This window comes from Nomascus leucogenys, unplaced genomic scaffold (genome assembly GCF_006542625.1).
Source record: "Nomascus leucogenys isolate Asia unplaced genomic scaffold, Asia_NLE_v1 Super-Scaffold_249, whole genome shotgun sequence".
Lineage (NCBI taxonomy): Eukaryota > Metazoa > Chordata > Mammalia > Primates > Hylobatidae > Nomascus > Nomascus leucogenys.
The window spans coordinates 862,194-881,727 of record NW_022095768.1 but is presented as its reverse complement, the minus strand read 5'-3'; the positions used below and the strand labels follow the sequence as shown (position 1 = coordinate 881,727).

The window sequence follows — 19,534 nt, the reverse complement described above, 5'->3', positions numbered from 1 at the left end:
GAAACAGGAAATGCAGAAGGACCACTTCTCTGAACAACACAGCCAGGCCACTGGCCAGAACAGCTGCTGAATTTGCATGCCCTAAAGTTTCGTTTTAACTTTTTACATAAGGATTTCTCAAATTCAGTTTAAAAATAAAATGAGAGGGAAATTGCATAATCAAAGTGGCTTGCCAACTGAGATTCCTAAACTCCCTGCAGAATTAGAATTCTGATGCCCCTTGGCATCTGTTAGCACTGGGATCTGACTTCCATTCCCTCTGAGTTCCCAGAACTGTCTAGTATTTTGATTCATGGCTGGATCCCAGGATCTCACTTTGCTCCCGTTCCGGGGAGACACATTTTTTTTTCTTCATCCACAGCACAAATATTCCCCAAGTTCCACCCCTATAACACATCTATATCCACTTATCTTCTGGGCACTACACCCACCTTACTTAACTATTGATTACAGTTAGTTTATTGATCACCTACCATATGCTACTCACTCTTCAAAGCAAGTTTTGGGTATCAGATAGTATTCATAAAATGCACAAAAATAAATATCCATTTCCACACAAGAAAATTAAAGAATAGGTAGGAAATTGGAATATAAAGAAGTTAAATAATCTGAGCCTTCTCTGACAAAGATATTAACCAGTGTTCCCAGTATCCAAATGAAGACTTTTAACCATCATGCTATTCTGCCTGTCTTAGGACTGACAGCCAAGAACGCTTCTCTGACATTTCCTAGCATCCGAGCCTCTCTGCTCTTTGATTTGATTATTTGCAGACAATCACAGATGAATCAAGTTAGAGAAGAGCTTAAGTACTATTTAATTCTGGAATAGGTTACATAGTACCACTTATTACTGTACTAATAGCAGACATCACTAATCAATCACAGCATTATATTCAAAAACCCAAGGTAGTGCCTCATTGTTTTATTTTTACAACAAAACTTTCTAGTCATCTATCACCAATTCATAAAGTTAGCACATGATCAAAAACTACTTGTCTTCACAAAACCTGGCAAAACCCCATACTTCATAGATGAGGATAGTGAATCTCAAAGTCAATGAGACTCGCCCAAGGCCACTTTGGGCAGGTTATTGGTCAAATCAAGACTAGACTCATGTTCCTTGACACTTAATTCCCTTCATTTTTACTAGCCTTTTTTGATTCCCAATAATTATATTTTTCACGACTGTTTCTGTTGTCTGTGCATGGATGCACTTTTCGTTTGAAGTCAGCTTAGAGGAAAATTAACAAAGTCCTCAGGGTATTACATAAGACAATGGCTTTATTGCTGCTTGAAAAATATACACAAATTCCACCCCTAAGCCAATACCCCCACCCCATGCACACACTCAGATTGGTGCTACACAGTACACCTGGCAGAGAACCATCCCCTAAAATGATTAAAAAGCTGCCATCCTGGAGCAATTCAATTTCCTTTCTGATTAAAGGAAATCCAAATTACACACAGGTTCCATATTCTGCAAATTCTTTACTGTTAAAAGTTCACATAGTAATTGTAATAAATGAAAAATGCATGAGGTAAATGTTTAAAAATCTCTTCTGAATCGAAACAGTAAAAACCCACCTAATTTAAGGACAGGAGCATATTAATCAAAAGAACAAAATAAAGCAACTAACATACATATTAAAAAGCAAATAAAGTAAAATGTAAGCAAAATAATGGTGAGCCGTTTGCTTTGATTTACTTTATTTTGAAGTATAATTCAATATACTGTGCAGTAAAGTGCAGGCATTTTAAATGTAGAGTTTCATGAATTTTACATGTGTAGTTAACCATTTAACTACCTCTCCGATCAAAATGTAGAACATTCCTGGCTTCCAAAATGTTCCCTCATGATGTCCATACCTGCAAAGGAACCACTGTTCTAACCTCTATCACTGTAGGTTTCTTTTGTCTTTTAACAAGGCAAATATCTTCTTAGCAATTATAAAATGTTTTTAAGGATAATACACTCACATTTAAGTGAAGGGACAAATTTTCCAGCAATGTATTCATTTGATTAAAAGCCTTAATAATATCCACATATTTTGATTTATTAATTCTTTGGCTATAAAATTAAACGAAGACATTAATAACAATGTCATATCAGCTTTTTCACAAGTATTGTGTAAAACCATAAAAATGGAAATGGTATGATTCCCAACTATAGAGAAATAAATTCTTAAGTTAATTATGGTGCACTGATATATATGAACTCCTATAGAGCTTTTAAAGTTCAAGATTATTGGGGAATATTTACTGTCTTGTGAGAAATCTAAACACATTAATTGAAAAGGCAGTATTTGATCTTGGATTTGGTGGTAAAATTTTAGATATACACCCTATAGTTCAACAATAACATTGCCAATTACTAACCAATGTTATTTCCATGAAACAATGAGAATTCCTGAGGAACAAATTTTGTAATTGCCCCCTCTCCTCCCTTCCTAATTCATTCTGAGTCCAGAATTACCCTAACATCAAAACCAGATAAAGACATTACAACAAAAGAAAACTACAAACCAACAGAAATCTATAAACCAAACTCATGAACAAAATTCTCAACAAAATATCAGCAAATAAAATCCAACAATGTATAAAAAGAATTATAATACAACCAAGTGGAATTTATTCCAGGTATGCAAGGCTGATCCAGCATTCAAAAATTGGTTGATATAACCCATCATATCAACTTTCTAAAGAAGGAAAATCTTATTATAATATCAATAGATGGAAAAAATTTTTTGACAAAATTCAACAGCCATTCATGATCTAAAAGAAAACTCTCAGCAAACTAGGAATAGAGGGGTACTTCCTCAACTTTATAGAGTGCACTAAAAAAGACCTGCAGCTAATATCATACTTAATGGTGAGAAACTAGATATTTTTCTCCCAAGATTGAGTATAAGGCAAAGATGTTTCTTCTCACCACTCCATTTCAAAATAATACTGGAAGGCCTGGCCAACACAATAGCACAAGACAAGAAAATAAAAATATATACAGATTAGAGAGAATAAATAAAACTGTCTTTATTTACAGAAGACATGATTGTCTGTGTAGAAAATCACAAAGAATCAGCAACAAAAAAAGTCATGCCACTAATAAGCAATTTTAGCTACAGGATACAAGGTTAATAGATAAAATTTAATAACTTCCTGTATATCAGCAATGAACAACTAGAATTTGAAATTAATACACAATACTATATACATTAGCACCAATAAAATGAAGTGTTTAGAAATTAGTCTAAGATGTACAATATATATGAGGGAGACCACAAACTTCTGATGAAAGATTAAAGACGATCTAAATAAATGAAGAGATATTCCATGTGAATGGATAGGTGAAGTTAATGCTGTCAGCATGTCAGTTCTTCCCAACTTGATCTGTACCTTCAATACAATCCCAGTCCAAATCCCAGCAGGTTATTTTTTGGATTTGATAGACTGATTTTAGTGTTTATATGGAAAGGTTAAAGATCTAGAATAGCTAATAGTCAGAGGACTAACATTACCCAACTTCAAGATTTACTATTAGGAAACATTAATCAAGACAGTGTGGTATTGGTGAAAGAATAGACAAATGGGTCAATGGAACAGAATAGAGAGCCCTCAGCAGATGAACAGATACATAAAATGTACTATATACATACAAGGGAATATTACTCAGCCTTAAGGATATGTAGCATATCATATGATACCACGTAGATGAACCCTGAGATCCTTATGCCAAATGACATAAGCCAGTCACAAAAGAAAAATACTATATGATTTCACTCACATGAGGTAGTTAGAGTAGTCAAAATCAGAAACAGTAAGTAGAAATGGTGGTTGCCAGGGGCTTGGGGGAGGGGAAACTGGAGATCAATAGGTATAGAATTTCTGTTTACAGATGACAAGAGTCATTGAGACTGTTGCACAACAGTGTGAATGTTCTTAATGCCACTAAATTATGCAGTTAAAAATGGTTAAGATGGTAAATTTTATGGTATGTGCATTTTTACCACGATAAAAATAATAAATGAATAAAGAAGAAAGGAAGTAATTAGCTATCAAACCACAACAAGGCATGGAGAAACCTTAAATGCATATTGCTTAGTGAAAGAAGCCAGTCTGAAAAGGCTGCCTACCGTATGATTCCAACTACGCATATGATATTTGGGAAAAGACAAGCTTACAGAGATAGTAAAAAGATCAGTGGTAGCCAGAGATTTGTGGAGAGGAAAAAGGATGAAAAGAAGAATACAGTGAATTCTTACAGCAGGAAAACTTCTATGTGATATTGTAATGATGGATAGATCAGGCCTGCAGGGGGAGTAGATGAGGTCAGTCATTTGCAAACCTGGTTCCTTCTTGCCACGCCCCACCCACAGCCCTACTGCGTGTGAACCAAGAGAGTTGGAAGGCCTTCTGCAAACGGACCCATTCCACCTGAATCTCCATGACATATTGGATTTCTCCATATAATTTCATTTGGAAAGAAACTTGAGCATCTAAATAAAATGTTTGGAAGCCACCATGCTACAAGACCAGCATGTGCTGTCTAGTTCTTATGTTCTGCAACAGTAAGATTTTGGGGCATTAAGACTTAGTTCCAGGATTCTGTCATGCAGCCAACGTTCTGTGGCTGGAGTTCTAAAGGAGCTTGCCTGGCTTAGAACTGCAAGTGACTCAAGTGTGATGGAGAGCACCAGCAAAGCCTTCAGGCCCATCCCTGGCCTCCTGTTACCCACAGAGGGGTAGGCCCTTGGCTCTCTTCCACTATGACATCAGCTTCCATTCTTCCTTTCTTATAGATAATTTTCCATTTCAAGGAAATCAGAGCCCTTAATAGTTCAATGAGGTCACTTTGCTGAGCACAATCCCATACCCTTCAGCCTCTGCTCCACAGAGCCTAAGCAAAAGATAGAAACTCACAACTTCCTTCTTTTGTTATCTGGAAATTATCCCAGGATCTGGTGCCTACTCAGCATATTCAAGGAAGGTCTTACTTCATCCTTCCTTGATTGTGACCCTGCCCAGGCTCTCTGCTCCCTATATAAAAGGCAGGCAGAACCACCAGAGGAGCAGAGAGGTTGAGAACAACCCAGAAACCTTCACCTCTCATGCTGAAGCTCACACCCTTGCCCTCCAAGATGAAGGTTTCTGCAGCGCTTCTGTGCCTGCTGCTCATGGCAGCCACTTTCAGCCCCCAGGGACTTGCTCAGCCAGGTAAGACCTCTCCCTTTTTAAGGGGAGACCAAAAGAGGAATTAAGAAGAGCCATTATGTCACAGCTCACTAGGAACAAAGCCAGAGTTAAAGGCTCAGGTCACTGAGGCTGGTTCCCTTGATCTTTCCTGACCCCAGTTTTGGGAGGAGACAGTGGAGCTGCTAGAGCAACAACCCTCCCATTGTTTGGGGAAATAATCCAGAATGAAGAACTGTTTCTCACTGTGGGTGTAAAGGACATTTCAGGCAGTAGTGGAGAGGAAGAAACTATTGCCTGAAGCTTCAAATTTTCGTTATGGTTCAGTGTACCTTCCAGAACAGTGGCTGTGTAAAGAGGATAAGGACCCAGAGGAATCTCAGCATATGGCATAGGCTAGCTCTAAAGCCCATGAGGATAAAAGACTGGGAAGCAAGGTATTGGAACTTATGTTCCTAGTGTCAGAAGTTTGGGTTAGTAGACAAGGACTAGCTTGTTACTCAAAATGTTTCCAAACCCAGTCAACAATGACGGGCCCCAGAGTTCAATAGAGGAAACAGACTCACAGGCAACATTTTATCTCTGGGATCTGGACTAAGACACTGAAATTGGGATGGGGACTTCTTGGTCTTCTCCTTCCTTGTCTTCTTTTCCTTACAAATGCACACTTACAATGGGTCCTAAATGTCTCATTCTTTGCAAAATTTCTTTCAGATTCAGTTTCCATTCCAATCACCTGCTGCTTTAATGTGATCAATAGGAAAATTCCTATCCAGAGGCTGGAGAGCTACACAAGAATCACCAACATCCAGTGTCCCAAGGAAGCTGTGATGTGAGTGGACAGTGCCTGGCACCCCCATTCAAAAGTTCTGATGGACAACATAGAGAAGTCAAGATTCATGTCCACATGAGTCGGATGCATATAACTTCTATCCAAAGGGCCCCTGTACCCCATAGAGAAACTCAGCCCATAAGAAGGAGTCCATAACTGCTCTAGGATTCCCTTCTAGGGGCTTGGTGAAACTAACCCAATATCTGTAGCCAGCACCCTGGAGGGTTTCACCTGGACGGCAAGAGCAGAGCTCCCTTCTGGAGCTTCTTCCTCCCACTCTTCCCCTCCCTCCTCTCCCAGGTCTGGGTCCTTCCCCTAAGGACCAAGGGCTGACTAGTTCTAGGGACCAATGGCCCACAGTCTTGTGTAGGATCTCCAAAGTGTTCCATCTAATTGTGCCCTCTCTCCCCCATAGCTTCACGACCAAACGGGGCAAGGAGGTCTGTGCTGACCCCAAGGAGAGATGGGTCAGGGATTCCATGAAGCATCTGGACCAAATATTTCAAAATCTGAAGCCTTGAGCCTTCATATCTGGACTGAGAGTCAGAGCTTGAAGAAAAGCTTATTTATTTTCCCCAACCTCCCCCAGGTGCAGTGTGACATTATTTTATTATAACATCCACAAAGAGATTATTTTTAAATACTTTAAAGCATAATATTTCTTAAATAATATTTAATTATATTTAAGTTATTGATGTTTTAACTCTATCTGCCATACATCCTGGTGAATGTAAAATGCAAAATCTTGGTGATGTGTTTTTTGTTTTTGTTTTCCTGTGAGCTCAATTAAGTTCACGGCAAAATGCCATTGTTCTCCCTTATACCTGTCTGTAGTGTTGTGGGGTCCTCCCATGGATCATCAGGGTGAAACACTTTGGTATTCTTTGGCAATCAGTGCTCCTGTAAGTCAAATGTGTGCTTTGTACTGCTGTTGTTGAAATTAATGTTACTGTATATAACTATGGAATTTTGAAAAAAAAAATTTCAAAAAGAAAAATATATATATAATTTGAAACTACTTAGTCTTATTCTTCTTGGGGTAACATTTAGCTGGGAGTGAGTTTTGGGCATCATGGGTGACAGTTTGGGCATGGATGGGCCATTATTCAGGAATGTCTTTTGGCCAGGCTGGACTCAACTGAGGTTCCCAGAGAACTTGGTGGGACCAAACCAGGATGTTCCAGCTCTTTGACTCTAGTCCCTAACTTCAGCAGCCCTTATTCGCTAGCCTCTCTTGTTTCTCTTGTTTATATATTATCCAGTCTAAGGTATTTTGTTATAGCTGCCCAAAAGGACTAAGATAATCTCCATCACTCTACCCCCAACCCCAATCCCAAGAACTTGCAAGCATCCATTTAAAGGCATGGAACCTCTTCTTTTTGACAGCCTCTTAAGGTCAAGATTCCCCTGTATTTAGTGAGCTTAGCTGAATCCTCTTACAAACATGTGACCCGCCATATTGAGCCATACATACCAGAGCTTATTATTTTTCCAGCTTATTGGAAAAACACGTCTAAGGCAGACAAATTTATTGTACTATTGAACAAACTCTGCAGGGCCTACTGTTAATGTTCATGTAAAGATGCCACAATTCCAGTATATTTGGAAGTATAGAAAGGAAAGAGATTTGGGTTCTGCTCCTAAGAGTAACCTTAACTCTCTTGGTCACTTAGGGTGACATAATTTTTCCCTTCAGCATTAAGATGCCCCATCCAAAAATCAGAATCACAGTGTGTCACAGGCAGGAAGTGAGAGGATCTAGCAGATGACTACACAAGTCCCTCCAGCTCTAGAGCCATGTCTCTTAGAAACAAGGTCATGTTTGTTGTCTGGGGTAGAGTGGGGAGGTAAAGTTCCCGGGATTAAAACCATAAAGGCAGCCAGGGCCTAGCTTATTGGAAAAACACATCTAAGTCAGATACTCCTTATTGGGAAACAAGCTTTCCGTTAAAGTTCAAAGTAGTACGCCCACAGTTCAGAGGACAATAAAGCAGCTAAGTGTCAGATGGACTAGAGGGGCACCTTCCAGGCAGGGTCCACAAAAAAGCTCCATCAAACTCTAACCTCTTTCTTCAATAGCTTCAAAGCCAACTGGGCACAGATATGTGGGTCCTGGGCTTCATGAAATCCTGGACCACAAATCCCAAATTCTAAAGGCAAGAACACTCACACAAAACTGGCACCAGGCCACAGCAAAAAGACACAAATGTGTTTGTTTTTCTCAAATTTTAACCAGCTGCACTTTGGGATTATGTCATTATATTTCAAATGACAATAAGCATAATACACCTTAAGTAACATGTCATCTTATTTAAGTGATTGATGTTTTATGTGCCCTGACTTGAATATTTGTGTTTTAAAAATCCACATCCTTCCATAAACTGGTTCAGATCTGTAAGCCCTGTTTGCTGTCTTGTAAACTGGGGGAAAGACCTGGAAAGGTCACTCAAAGCTGACATACATCCTCTTAGGCTCACCTCGGTTTCACTCTCAGCTAAGGCAGACCATTTGTGGCAGTCCATGACTCACTTGATTCACTCAATATCTGCTTTCTGCCTCTTCTCACTTCTCACTTGCTGCCCCCAGGCGCCTCCTGGTTGTCATCTTGGGTCAGGAGTTGACTCCGCTGCACACTTGTCCAAGTCTCAGAAGTGTGGAAGAGTGAACATTTTGGGTGGTAACCTTCCACAGTGAAGGGTGAAGGCAGATGTTCAAATGCTTCTGCCATCCCTTTTTCCAGTGGTTAATTCTGCGGGTCATTCTGTAGGCTTCTCAGGTTGTCCTGGGAGAATAAGTTCCCACTGTCCACAATGTTGACCTTGCTAATGCAACTTGTATTGGCTTCTGTTCCTTCCTTATCTCATTCTGCTGCCTCCTCAGTCCTAAAGCCTGAGGTCCCTTCCCAAATAAACCATTTGCGCATAGGTCCTCACCTCAATCTCTATTTTATTGATTCATTTTTTAAGGAAATAAATTTCATTTGCAATTTCATCAAAGAATACGATTTTGGAATTAATTTAACAAAGAAAATGCAAGACTTGTACACTGAAAACTACAAAACATCATTGAAAGAAATTAAAGATCTAAATAAATGGAAAGACATCTCATGTTCATGGACTGGAAGACATAATAGCATCAAGATGCCAAGACTTTCCATATTGAATGATAGATTCAACACAATCCCTATCAAAATCCCAGCTGCCAGTTTTTAAAATTTATTATTATTTTTGTACATGAATAACTTCTTTCATGGTGATTTCTGAGATTTTGTGTACCCATTATCTGAGCAGTGTATGCTGTACCCAATGTGTAATCTTTTATCCCTTACCTACCTCCCACACTTTCCCCCAAGTCCCCAAAATCCATTGTATCATTCTTATGCCTTTGCATCCTCATAGCTTAGCTCTCACTTATGAGTGAGAACATACGATATTTAGTTTTTTATTCCTAAGTTACCTCACTTAGAATAATGGTGTCCAATTCCATCCAGGTTGCTGTGAATGCCATTATTCCATTCCTTTTTATAGCTGAGTAGTATTCCATGGTATAAACACACACATGTATATGATATACGTATCATAATACATACATATATATATACACACACACGCACCCTACGGTTTATTTGTCCACTTGATTGATGGACATTTGGGCTGGTTCCATATTTTTGTAATTGAGAATTGCGCTGCTATAAACATGCACATGCAAGTATCTTTTTCGTATGACTTCTTTTCCTTTGGGTAGATACCCAGTAGTGGGATTGCTGGTAGTTCTACTTTTAGTTCTTTAAAGAATCTCCACACTGTTTCCCATAGCGGTTGTAGTAATTTACTTTCCCACCATCGGTGTAAAAGGGTTCCATTTTCAACACATCCACACCAATGTCTATTTCTTTTTAATTTTTTGATTATGGCCATTCTTACAGGAGTAAGTTGGTATTGCAGTGTGGTTTTGATTTGCATTTCTTTGATCGTTAGTGATGCTGAGTGTTTTTTATATGTTTCTTGGCCATTTGTATATCTTTTGAGAATTGCCTATTCATGTCCTTAGCCCACTTTTTGATGGGATTGTCTGCTTTTTTTTTTTTTTTTTTTTTTTTGCTGACTTTTTTGTGTTCCTTGAAGATTCTGGATATTAGTCCTTTGTTGGATGTATAGATTTCAAAGATTTTCTCCCACTCCGTGGGTTGTCTGTTTACCCTGTTGATTGTTTCTTTTGTTGTGTAGAAGCTTTTTAGTTTAATTAAGTCCTATCTATTTATCTTTGTTTTTGTTGCATTTGATTTTTGGTTCTTGGTCATGAAGTCTTCACCTAAGTCAATGTATAGAAGAGTTTTTCTGATGTTTTCTTCTGGAATTTTTATGATTTTGGTTCTTAGATTTAAGTCCTTAATCCACCTTGAGTTGATTTTTTTAATAAGGTGAGAGATGAAGATCCAGTTTCATTCTTCTACATGTGGCTTGCCAGTTACCCCAGAACTATTTGTTGAATAGGGTGTCTTTTCCCCACTTTATGTTTTTGTTTGATTTGTCAAAAATCAGTTGGCTGTAAGTATTTGACTTTGTTGCTGGGATCTCTATTCTGTTCCATTGGTCTATATGCCTATTTTTATACCAGTTCCATGCAGTTTTGGTGACTGTGGCCTTATAGTATAGTTTGAAGTCGAGTAATGTGATGCCCCCAGATTTGTTCCTTTTGCTTAGTCTTGCTTTGGCTATGTGGGCTCTTTTTTGGGTCCACATGCATTTTAAGATTGCTTTTTCTAGTTTTATGAAGAATGATGGTGGCATTTTGATGGCAATTGCATTGAATTTGTAGATTGCTTTTGGCAGTATGGTCCTTTTTCACAATATTGATTCTACTCATCCATGAGCATGGGATATGTTTCCATTTGTATCTTCCATGATTTCTTGCAGCAGTGTTTTGTAGTTTTCCTTGTAGAGGTCTTTCACCTCCTTGGTTAAGTATATTACTAAGTATTTTGGTTTTTTGGGCAGCTATTGCAAAAGGGGTTGAGTTCTTGATTTGATTCTCAGCTTGGGCACTGTTGGTGTATAGTGGGGCTACTGATTTGTGTATATTAATTTTGTATCCTGAAACTTTGCTGAATTCGTTTACCAGTTATAGGAGCTTTTTGGATGAATCTTTAGGATTTTCTAGGTATATGATCAGGTCATCAGCAAACAGCAACAGTTTGATTTTCTCTTTACCAATTTGGATGCCCTTTATTTTTTTCTGTTGTCTGATTGCTCTGGCTAGGACTTCCAGCAATATGTTGAATAGAAGTGGCTTCAGTGACCATCCTTGTTTTGTTCCAGTTCTCAGGGGGAATGCTTTCAACTTTTCCCCATTCAGTATAATGTTTCCTGTGGGTTTGTCATAGATGGCTTTTACTGCCTTAAGATATGTCCCTTATATGCTGATTTTGCTGAGGGTTTTAATCATAAAGGAATACTGGATTTTGTCAAATGGGTTTTTCTGTGCCTATTGAGATGATCATTTGGCTTTTATTTTAAATTCTGTTTAGGTGGTGTATCACATTTATTGACTTGTGGATGTTAAACCATTCCTGCAGCTCTGGTATGAAACCCAGTTGATCATAATGGATTATCTTTTTGATATGCCATCCGTTTCTTTTAGCTAGTATTTTGTTTGAGATTTTTGCATCAATATTCATCAGGGATATTGGTCTATAGTTTTCTTTTGTTGTCATGTTTTTTTCCTGGTTTTGGTATTAGGGTGATACTGGCTTCATAGAATGATTTAGGGAGGATTCCCTCTTTCTCTATCTTGTGGAATGGTGTCAGTAGTATTGGTACCAATTCTTCTTTGAATGTCTGATAGAATTCAGCTGTGAATACATCTGGTCCTGAACTTTTTTTGTTGGTAACTTTTAATTATCATTTCAATCTTGCTGCTAGTTATTGGTCTGTCCAGAGTTTCTACTTCTTCCTGGTTTAATCTAGAGGATTGTATATTTCCAGGAATGTATCCATCTCCTCTAGGTTTTCTAGTTTCTGTGCATAAAGCTGTTCATAGTAACCTTAAATGATCCTTTATATTTCTGTGGTATCAGTTGTAATATCTCCTGTTTCATTTCTAATTGAGTTTATCTAGATATTCTCTCTTCTTTTCCTGGTTAATCTCTCTAATGGTCTCTCAATTTTATTTATCTTTTCAAAGAACCAGGTTTTTATTCTATTTATCTTTTGTATTTGTTTGTTTGTTTCAATTTCGTTTTGTTCTTCTCTGATCTTGGTTATTTCTTTTCTTCTGCTAGGGTTGGATTTGGTTTGCTCTTGTTTCTCTAGTTCCTTAAGGTGTGACATTAGTTTGTCTATTAATGCTCTTTCAGACATTTTCTTTTTTTAAATATGGGCATTTAATGCTATGAGCTTTCCTGTTAGTACCGCTTTTGCTGTATCCCAAAGGTTTTGGTAGGTTGTGTCATTATCATTGCTCCGTTCAAAGATTTAAAAAATTTTCATCTTGATTTCATTGTTGACCCAACAATCATTCAGGAGTACGTTATTTAATTTCCATATATTTGCATGGTTTTGAGGATTCCTTTTGGAGTTGATTTCCAATTTTATTCCACTTTCGTCTGAAAGAGTACTTGATATAATTTCAATTTTCTTAAATTTGTCGAGACTTGTTTTGTGGCCTATCATAATGTCTATCTTGGAGAATGTTGCATGTGCTGATGAATAGAATGTATACTCTGCCGTTGTTGGGTAGAATGGTCTATAATTATCCTTTAAGTCCATTTGCTCTAGGGTATAGATTAAGTCCATTGTTTCTTTGTTGACTTTCTGTCTTGATGACCTGTCTAGTGCTGCCAGTGGAGTATTGAAGTCCCCCACTATTATTGTGTTGCTATCTCATTTCTTAGGTCTAGTAGTAATTGTTTTATAGATTTGGGAGCTCCAGTGTTAGGTGCATATATATTTAGGACTGTGATATTTTCCTGTTGGACTAGTCCTTTTATGATTATATAATGTCTCTTTTTGTCTTTTTTAATTGCTATTCCTTCAAAATTTGTTTTGCCTGATATAAAAATAGCTACTTCTGTTCATTTTTGGTGTCCATTTGCATGGAATATCTTCTTCCACCCCTCTATCTTAAGCTCATGTGAGTCCTAATGTGTCAGGTGAGTCTCCTGAAAACAGCAGATACTTGGTGAATTCTTATCCATTCTGCCATTCTGTATTTTTTAAGTGGAGCATTTAGGCTATTTACATTCAATGTTAGTATTGAGATGTGAGGTACTATTCTATTCATAATACCATTTGTTGCCTGAATACATTTTTTCAATTGTGTTATTGTTTTATAAGTCCTGTGAGATTTATGCTTTCAGGAAATTCTAGTTTGGTGTATTTTGTGGATTTGTTTCAAGATTTAGAGCTCCTTTTAGCAGTTCTTGTAGTGCTGGCTTGGCAGTGGCAAATTCTCTCTGCATTTGTTTGTCTGGAAAAGACTATCTTGCCTTCATTTATGAAGCTTAGTTTTGCTGGATACAAAATTCTTGGCTGATAATTGTTTTGTTTAAGGGGGCTAAATATAGAACCCCAATCCCTTCTAGCTTGTAGGGTTCCTGCTAAGAAATCTGCTGTTAATCTGATAGATATTCCTTTATAGGTTACCTGGTGCTTTTGCCTCACAGCTCTTAAGAGTCTTTCCTTCCTTTTGACTTTAGATAATCTGATGACTACTTGCCAAGGTGATGGTCTTTTTACAATGAATTTCCCAGGTGTTCTTTGAGCTTCTTTTGTTTGGATGTCTGAATCTCTAGCAAGTCTGAGGAAGTTTTCCTCAAATATGTTTTCTAAACATATTTGGGGAACATATTTCTAAACATTCCCTCAAATATGTTTTCTAAACTTTTAGATTTCTCTTCTTCCTTGGGAACACCAATAATTCTTAGATTTGGTCATTTAACATAATCTCAAACTTCTTAGAGGCTATGTTCATTTTTTAAATTCTTTTTTCTTCATCTTTGTTGGATTGGGTTAATTCGAAAGCATTGTCTTCAAGCTCTGAAGTTCTTTCTTCTGCTTGTTTGATTCTACTGCTGAGACTTTCCAGCACATTTTGCATTTCTCTGTGTCCTTCATTTCCAGAAGCTGTGATTGTGATTTATTTATGCTATCTATTTCACTGGAGATTTTTCCATTCATGTGCTGTATCTTTTTTTTTTTATTTATTTAAGTAGGACTTCACCTTTCTCTGGTGCCTCCTTGATTAGCTTAATAATTGACCTTATGAATTCTTTTTCTGGCAATTCAGAGATTTCAACTTGGTTTGGATCCATTGCTGGTGAGCTAGTGTGATCTTTTGGGGGTGTTGAAGAGCCTTGTTTTGTCATATTACCAGAATTGTTTTTCTGGTTCCTTCTCATTTGGGTAGGCTGTGTCAGAGGGAAAATGTAGGACTCAAGGACTGCTGTTCAGATTATTTTGTTCCACAGAGTGTTCCCTTGATTTGGTGCGCTTTCCTCTCCCCTAAGGATGAGACTTCCTGAGAGCCAAACGGTAGTGCTTGTTATTTCTCTTCTGTATCTAGCCACCCAGCAGAGCTACTGGGCTCTGGGCTGGTACTGGAGGGTGTCTACAAAGAGTCCTGTGATGTGATCTGTCTTCAGGTATCTCAGCCATGGTTACCAGTACCTGCTCCAGTGGAGGTAGCATGGGTGTGAAATGGACTATGTGAGTGTTCTTGGTTGTATTTTTGTTAAGTGCCTAATTCATTGTTTTATACAGTCAATATTTGTTTCCCTTCTGTTTGGTCAATACCTGGATCTCAAAAGGCAAGTTCACTAGAGTCAGGGCCAGGAACTCAGTTGGGTACTTGGTTGGTGTGTTCTCCAGGGTTGGGGCTAAGACTAGGATTGGGGACTTACCCAGCATGGTCTTTGGAGCCAGGACTGGGGCTGACATTGCAGACTCAGTCAACATGCTTGGTAGGTTTGGGTTCAAGAGGACAGCCCACAAATTAGGACCAACAGGGCTGGGGCCAAGTTAGCCACATAACTAGGAGAATGAAGACACAGAAATGGATAGAGCAAATAATGGAAATGGAAATGTATCAAAGATAATGGAAATCAAGTCACTCAATGTTGAAGAAGCTTCTATAAAAAATACAGAAAGTTGGAAGGCAAAAATAAAATAAAAATAAAAAATTTTAAAAAACCCTGGGATGTTGGCCTGGAATTGGAGGTGAACTCATTTTTCATTAACTTATTAGAGGTAAACTCATGGTTTTAAATATAGATAGGTAGGTGGATGGAAGGAAGGAAAGAAGAAAGGAAGGAAGAAAGGAAATGGTGATTGGTGGGAACACATAAACATATGTATACTAGTTATGTTCACTGAGAAAGCCTAGAAAGAATGACACATGGGGTGGTAATGCATGCTTCATTGCCCAGTTTATAAATACTATCCTCCACTATAGAAACAAGAGCTCCTTCTTAGGGTTTGGCCTCAACATTTTTTTTTTTTTTTTTTTTTTTTTTTTTTTTTTTTTTTTTTTTTTTTTTGAGACGGAGTCTCGCTCTGTCGCCCAGGCTGGAGTGCAGTGGCGCAATCTCGGCTCACTGCAAGCTCTGCCTCCCGGGTTCACGCCATTCTCCTGTCTCAGCCTCTCCGAGTAGCTGGGACTACAGGCGCCCACCACCACGCCCGGCTAATTTTTTGTATTTTTAGTAGAGACGGGGCCTCAACATTATAATGATCTTATAAAATAAACTGGACTGTGTTTCTTATTTAATTATTCTCTGAAAATATTTTTATGAGAATTCATGTTTTTGCTTCCTTTAGTACTTAGAAGTAAAGCATTCTGGAATTTACCTGTCAACATTTTTTAATTACAGATTCCGTTAATTACTAGAATTGAAATATTAAAATGTTCTATCTTTCTTAGTTCTCTTTAATAAATTGTGTTTTTCTCACATTTTATCCACTTCATAAAATTTTAAAATATATCTATCTGAAGTTGTTCATAATTTTTTTATTATTTTGTAACATCTGTAGCCTCTGTAATAATATCTTCTTTTTGATCTCTGATATTGCTAAATTGTAACTTTTCGCTTTTGATTCCTTGATCAGTCTTGCAAAGGGATTAACATTTTATTAATCTTTTCAAAGAGCAAACTTTTTGCATTGGCATTTTTCTTCATTGGATGTTTATTTTATGTTTTTATTAATTTCTGCTTTTTTTGTTCCATTTTTTTGGATTTGATTTTCTACCTTTTTTCTAATTCTCGAGATGAATACTTAGATTATTGATTTTAAGTTTTTCTTTTTAACACATGCATTTAATTCTATGAATCTCTCTCTTTTTCATTGGGAAAAACCACTTTATTAACTGATCAAAGCACTTCATTTTGTTTCCTGATTTGAGGTTCAACCATTAAACACAGTTCACAAGAAAATACAATGACTACTTAACTAACTGCAATTACAAAAGTTAGAAATCTCCCTAGCTGTTCACATAACACTTGTACAAATTCACACAACCGTGTAGAACACTTAAGCTTAGTGTGAACCAAAAGAGCAAACCACAGTCATGGCTAGAGTTCTGTAACAACAGAAGAGTAATTGTTACCTTATGAATATACTTTAAAAATCACTTGGTTAGTAATTGTACTGTCTCCTCATTGCTCTGGGGTGTGTATGAAGGCTCTGGGGTGTGTATGGGGTCTGTTCTGTATGCCTCTCTCTCATTTCATATTGTGTAAAATAACTATTGCCCCACCATGAACATTGGGGATTGGAAAGATAGTCCTACAATCTTCTTCATAGGTTTTGGCTTTTAGGCAAGCCAGCTGGTTTTTTCCAAAGCTTTCTTTTGAATGTTCAGATACTATTTTAATCCTAACTGTAGATTACTGTGTTTGTGAGGGTATCTAAGTGTCCACGTGATGGCAAGGACAAGAAAGTAGTCCAGGAACACAGTAAATGTGTGTGCGTGTGTGTGTGTGTGTGTGTGTGTGTGTTTCCAACTGAGCCCGGCTTTGAGATTTCATTCTGTTAGTGGACAGCTCTTTAATCAATACCAAAGACTCTGGAACACTGCAGATTTGCTTTAGAGGTAGATAAAACAAATCAGGCAGTTAAGTCAATTGAGGGAAAAAAAGGGATTTTCCATCTTTAGATAATATCACGACTAACAGTTGGTTCTTTATTCTTGGTGGGCATTTAACATTTCTACCTATTTTGGGAAATATTCAAGTCTTTTTACCTGTCTCTCAGAACAAACACATTTAAATTCAGCTTGTATTAACTACAGATAAAAGAAAAAAAGGGTATTAACATTTGTATTACCGCACTGCCGTTCACTTTCTGGATTTGTGACACACAAACGTCATGCATTCTAAGACAGAAGTTAATTTTATCAGTGTCACTAGTGATGTTAATTTTAAAAGATACAGCAAGTTCAAAGCTTTTCCAAAAATTGAAATCAGCATGTGTTAAGACAGACTAGAATATTACAAATGAGTCTGTAAAATAATCATTTTTCTGTACATTCTCATCTTTTGGTTCTTCCTTATCTGAATCCACAGTGGGTACCTCCCCTCCTTCAGCAGTTTATCCAGCTGAGAATACTTGAACGTGAACTGAGAGGCCCAGTCACTCTGGGTCTCCTCCTGGGCAGGAGGGAGGTCAGAAAGGTCATCATGCTTGTCCTGCAGTGCTCCCTTATCCAGGCAAAATGTGGCAGGGCCCCTGGATGTATCTCTTTCGGCAAAGATCCTGTGTGGCCCCTTGGCCCTTGGAACTTGCAATCTCTTGTCATGCTGAACACCTTGCCCTTGCTGGTGTGGCCATGAGAACATGCAGGTCCTAAACCCCATTGAAGTGCTGCAGCTTGGCAAGGGAGAAGTCTTACCTGTTGCCACCACATCTTTGGCAGCAAAGTTTGGGCCAGGCCAGGCAGGGCTCCAGACCTCCCTGCTTTCTCCTCCCTCTCAATGAGTGAGTTGCCGCTATGAATCTCTTTTTTTTTTTTTTTTTTTTTTTGAGACGGAGTCTCACTCTGCTGCCCAGGCTGGAGTGCAATTGTGCGATCTCAGCTCACTGCAGCCTCCACATCCTGGCTTCAAGTGATTCTCCTGCCTCAGCCTCCTGAGTAGCTGGGATTACAGGCGGCCACCACCATGCCTGGCTATTTTTGTATTGTTAGTAGAAATGGGGTTTCACCATGTTGGCCAGGCTGGTCTCGAACTCCTGACCTCAGGTGATCTACCTGCCTTGGCCTCTCAAAGTGCTGGGATTATAAGCATGAGTCACTGCGCCTGGTCGCCACTATGAATCTCTTAAACACAGCTTTTAAATCCCACACATTTTGATATGACACATTTTCATCATAATTTACCTCAAAATATATTCTCATTTCCCTTGTGATTTCTTCTTTAATCTATGAGTTATTTAGACAAAATTGACTAAAGTTTTAAGCTTTGAGATATTATAAAAAGAAATCATTTTATTGTTGGTGTTAATTTAATTCCATAATGGTTAAAGAACACATTCTATGTGTTCAAACCTTTTCTGTTTGTTGAGATTAGCTTTGTAGTCCAACATAGTCAGTTTGATAAATGTTCCATGTGTATTTGAAAAAATGTATATGCTGGGCCGGGCGCGGTGGCTCACGCCTGTAATCCCAGCACTTTGGGGGGCCGAGGTGGGTGGATCACGAGGTCAGGAGATCGAGACCATCCTGGCTAATACGGTGAAACCCCGTCTCTACTAAAAATACAAAAATTTAGCCGGGTGCGGTGGCGGGCGCCTGTAGTCCCAGCTACTCGGAGAGGCTGAGGCAGGAGAACGGCGTGAACCCCGGAGGCGGAGCTTGCAGTGAGCCCAGATCGCGCCACTGCACTCCAGCCTGGGCGACAGAGCGAAACTTCGTCTCAAAAAAAAAAAAAAAAAAAAAAAAATGTATATGCTGAAGTTGTTGGTTACAGACATGTCAACTAAGTACATTTTGCTTGTAGTGTTTTTCTACTCTAATGACACTTTCAGGAAAAAAAATGAGAGCTGAATGAATTTGTTACTAGAATAACAATATTTCACTATGAGAAAATCTGAAGGGAAATGATTCCAGTGGCAACACAGATCTTCAGGAAGTAAGCAACTGCACTGTAAATGATCAGGAGCAAGACAAGAAGCATCTCCTATTCCTTTTCAACATTGTTCTCAAGGTCCTAGGCAGTGCAATAAGGTAAGATAAAAAGAAACAGAGATGTAAGGATTAGAAAGAAAGAACTTAAAATGTCATATACAGGTAACATGATTATATACATAGGAAATACAAGGAGATCTACAAAAACTACTATAACTAAGCGAATTTCTCAAGATCACAGGAATTAAGCTAATATAAAAAATCACTTGAATTTCTATATACTAAGAAGAAATTAGAAATTGAAATTTTAAAAATCCATCTATTGTATCATCAAAAATAGAATAAGAATAAATTTAACAAAAGATGTGTACGACCTCTATACTGAAAACTACCACA

At 38.0% G+C, this 19,534-nt stretch overlaps 1 protein-coding gene across 1 annotated transcript; it reads left to right on the top strand.

The window, feature by feature from the left end:
- Positions 1-4,670: 4,670 nt before the first annotated feature.
- CCL8 (C-C motif chemokine ligand 8) lies at positions 4,671-7,037 on the top strand. The gene is made up of 3 exons (XM_003278364.3): positions 4,671-5,211; positions 5,902-6,019; positions 6,435-7,037. The coding sequence occupies exons 1-3, from the start codon at positions 5,106-5,108 to the stop codon at positions 6,538-6,540; spliced, it is 330 nt and encodes a 109-aa protein (XP_003278412.1). The 5' UTR covers positions 4,671-5,105; the 3' UTR covers positions 6,541-7,037.
- The last annotated feature ends 12,497 nt before the right edge of the window (positions 7,038-19,534 follow it).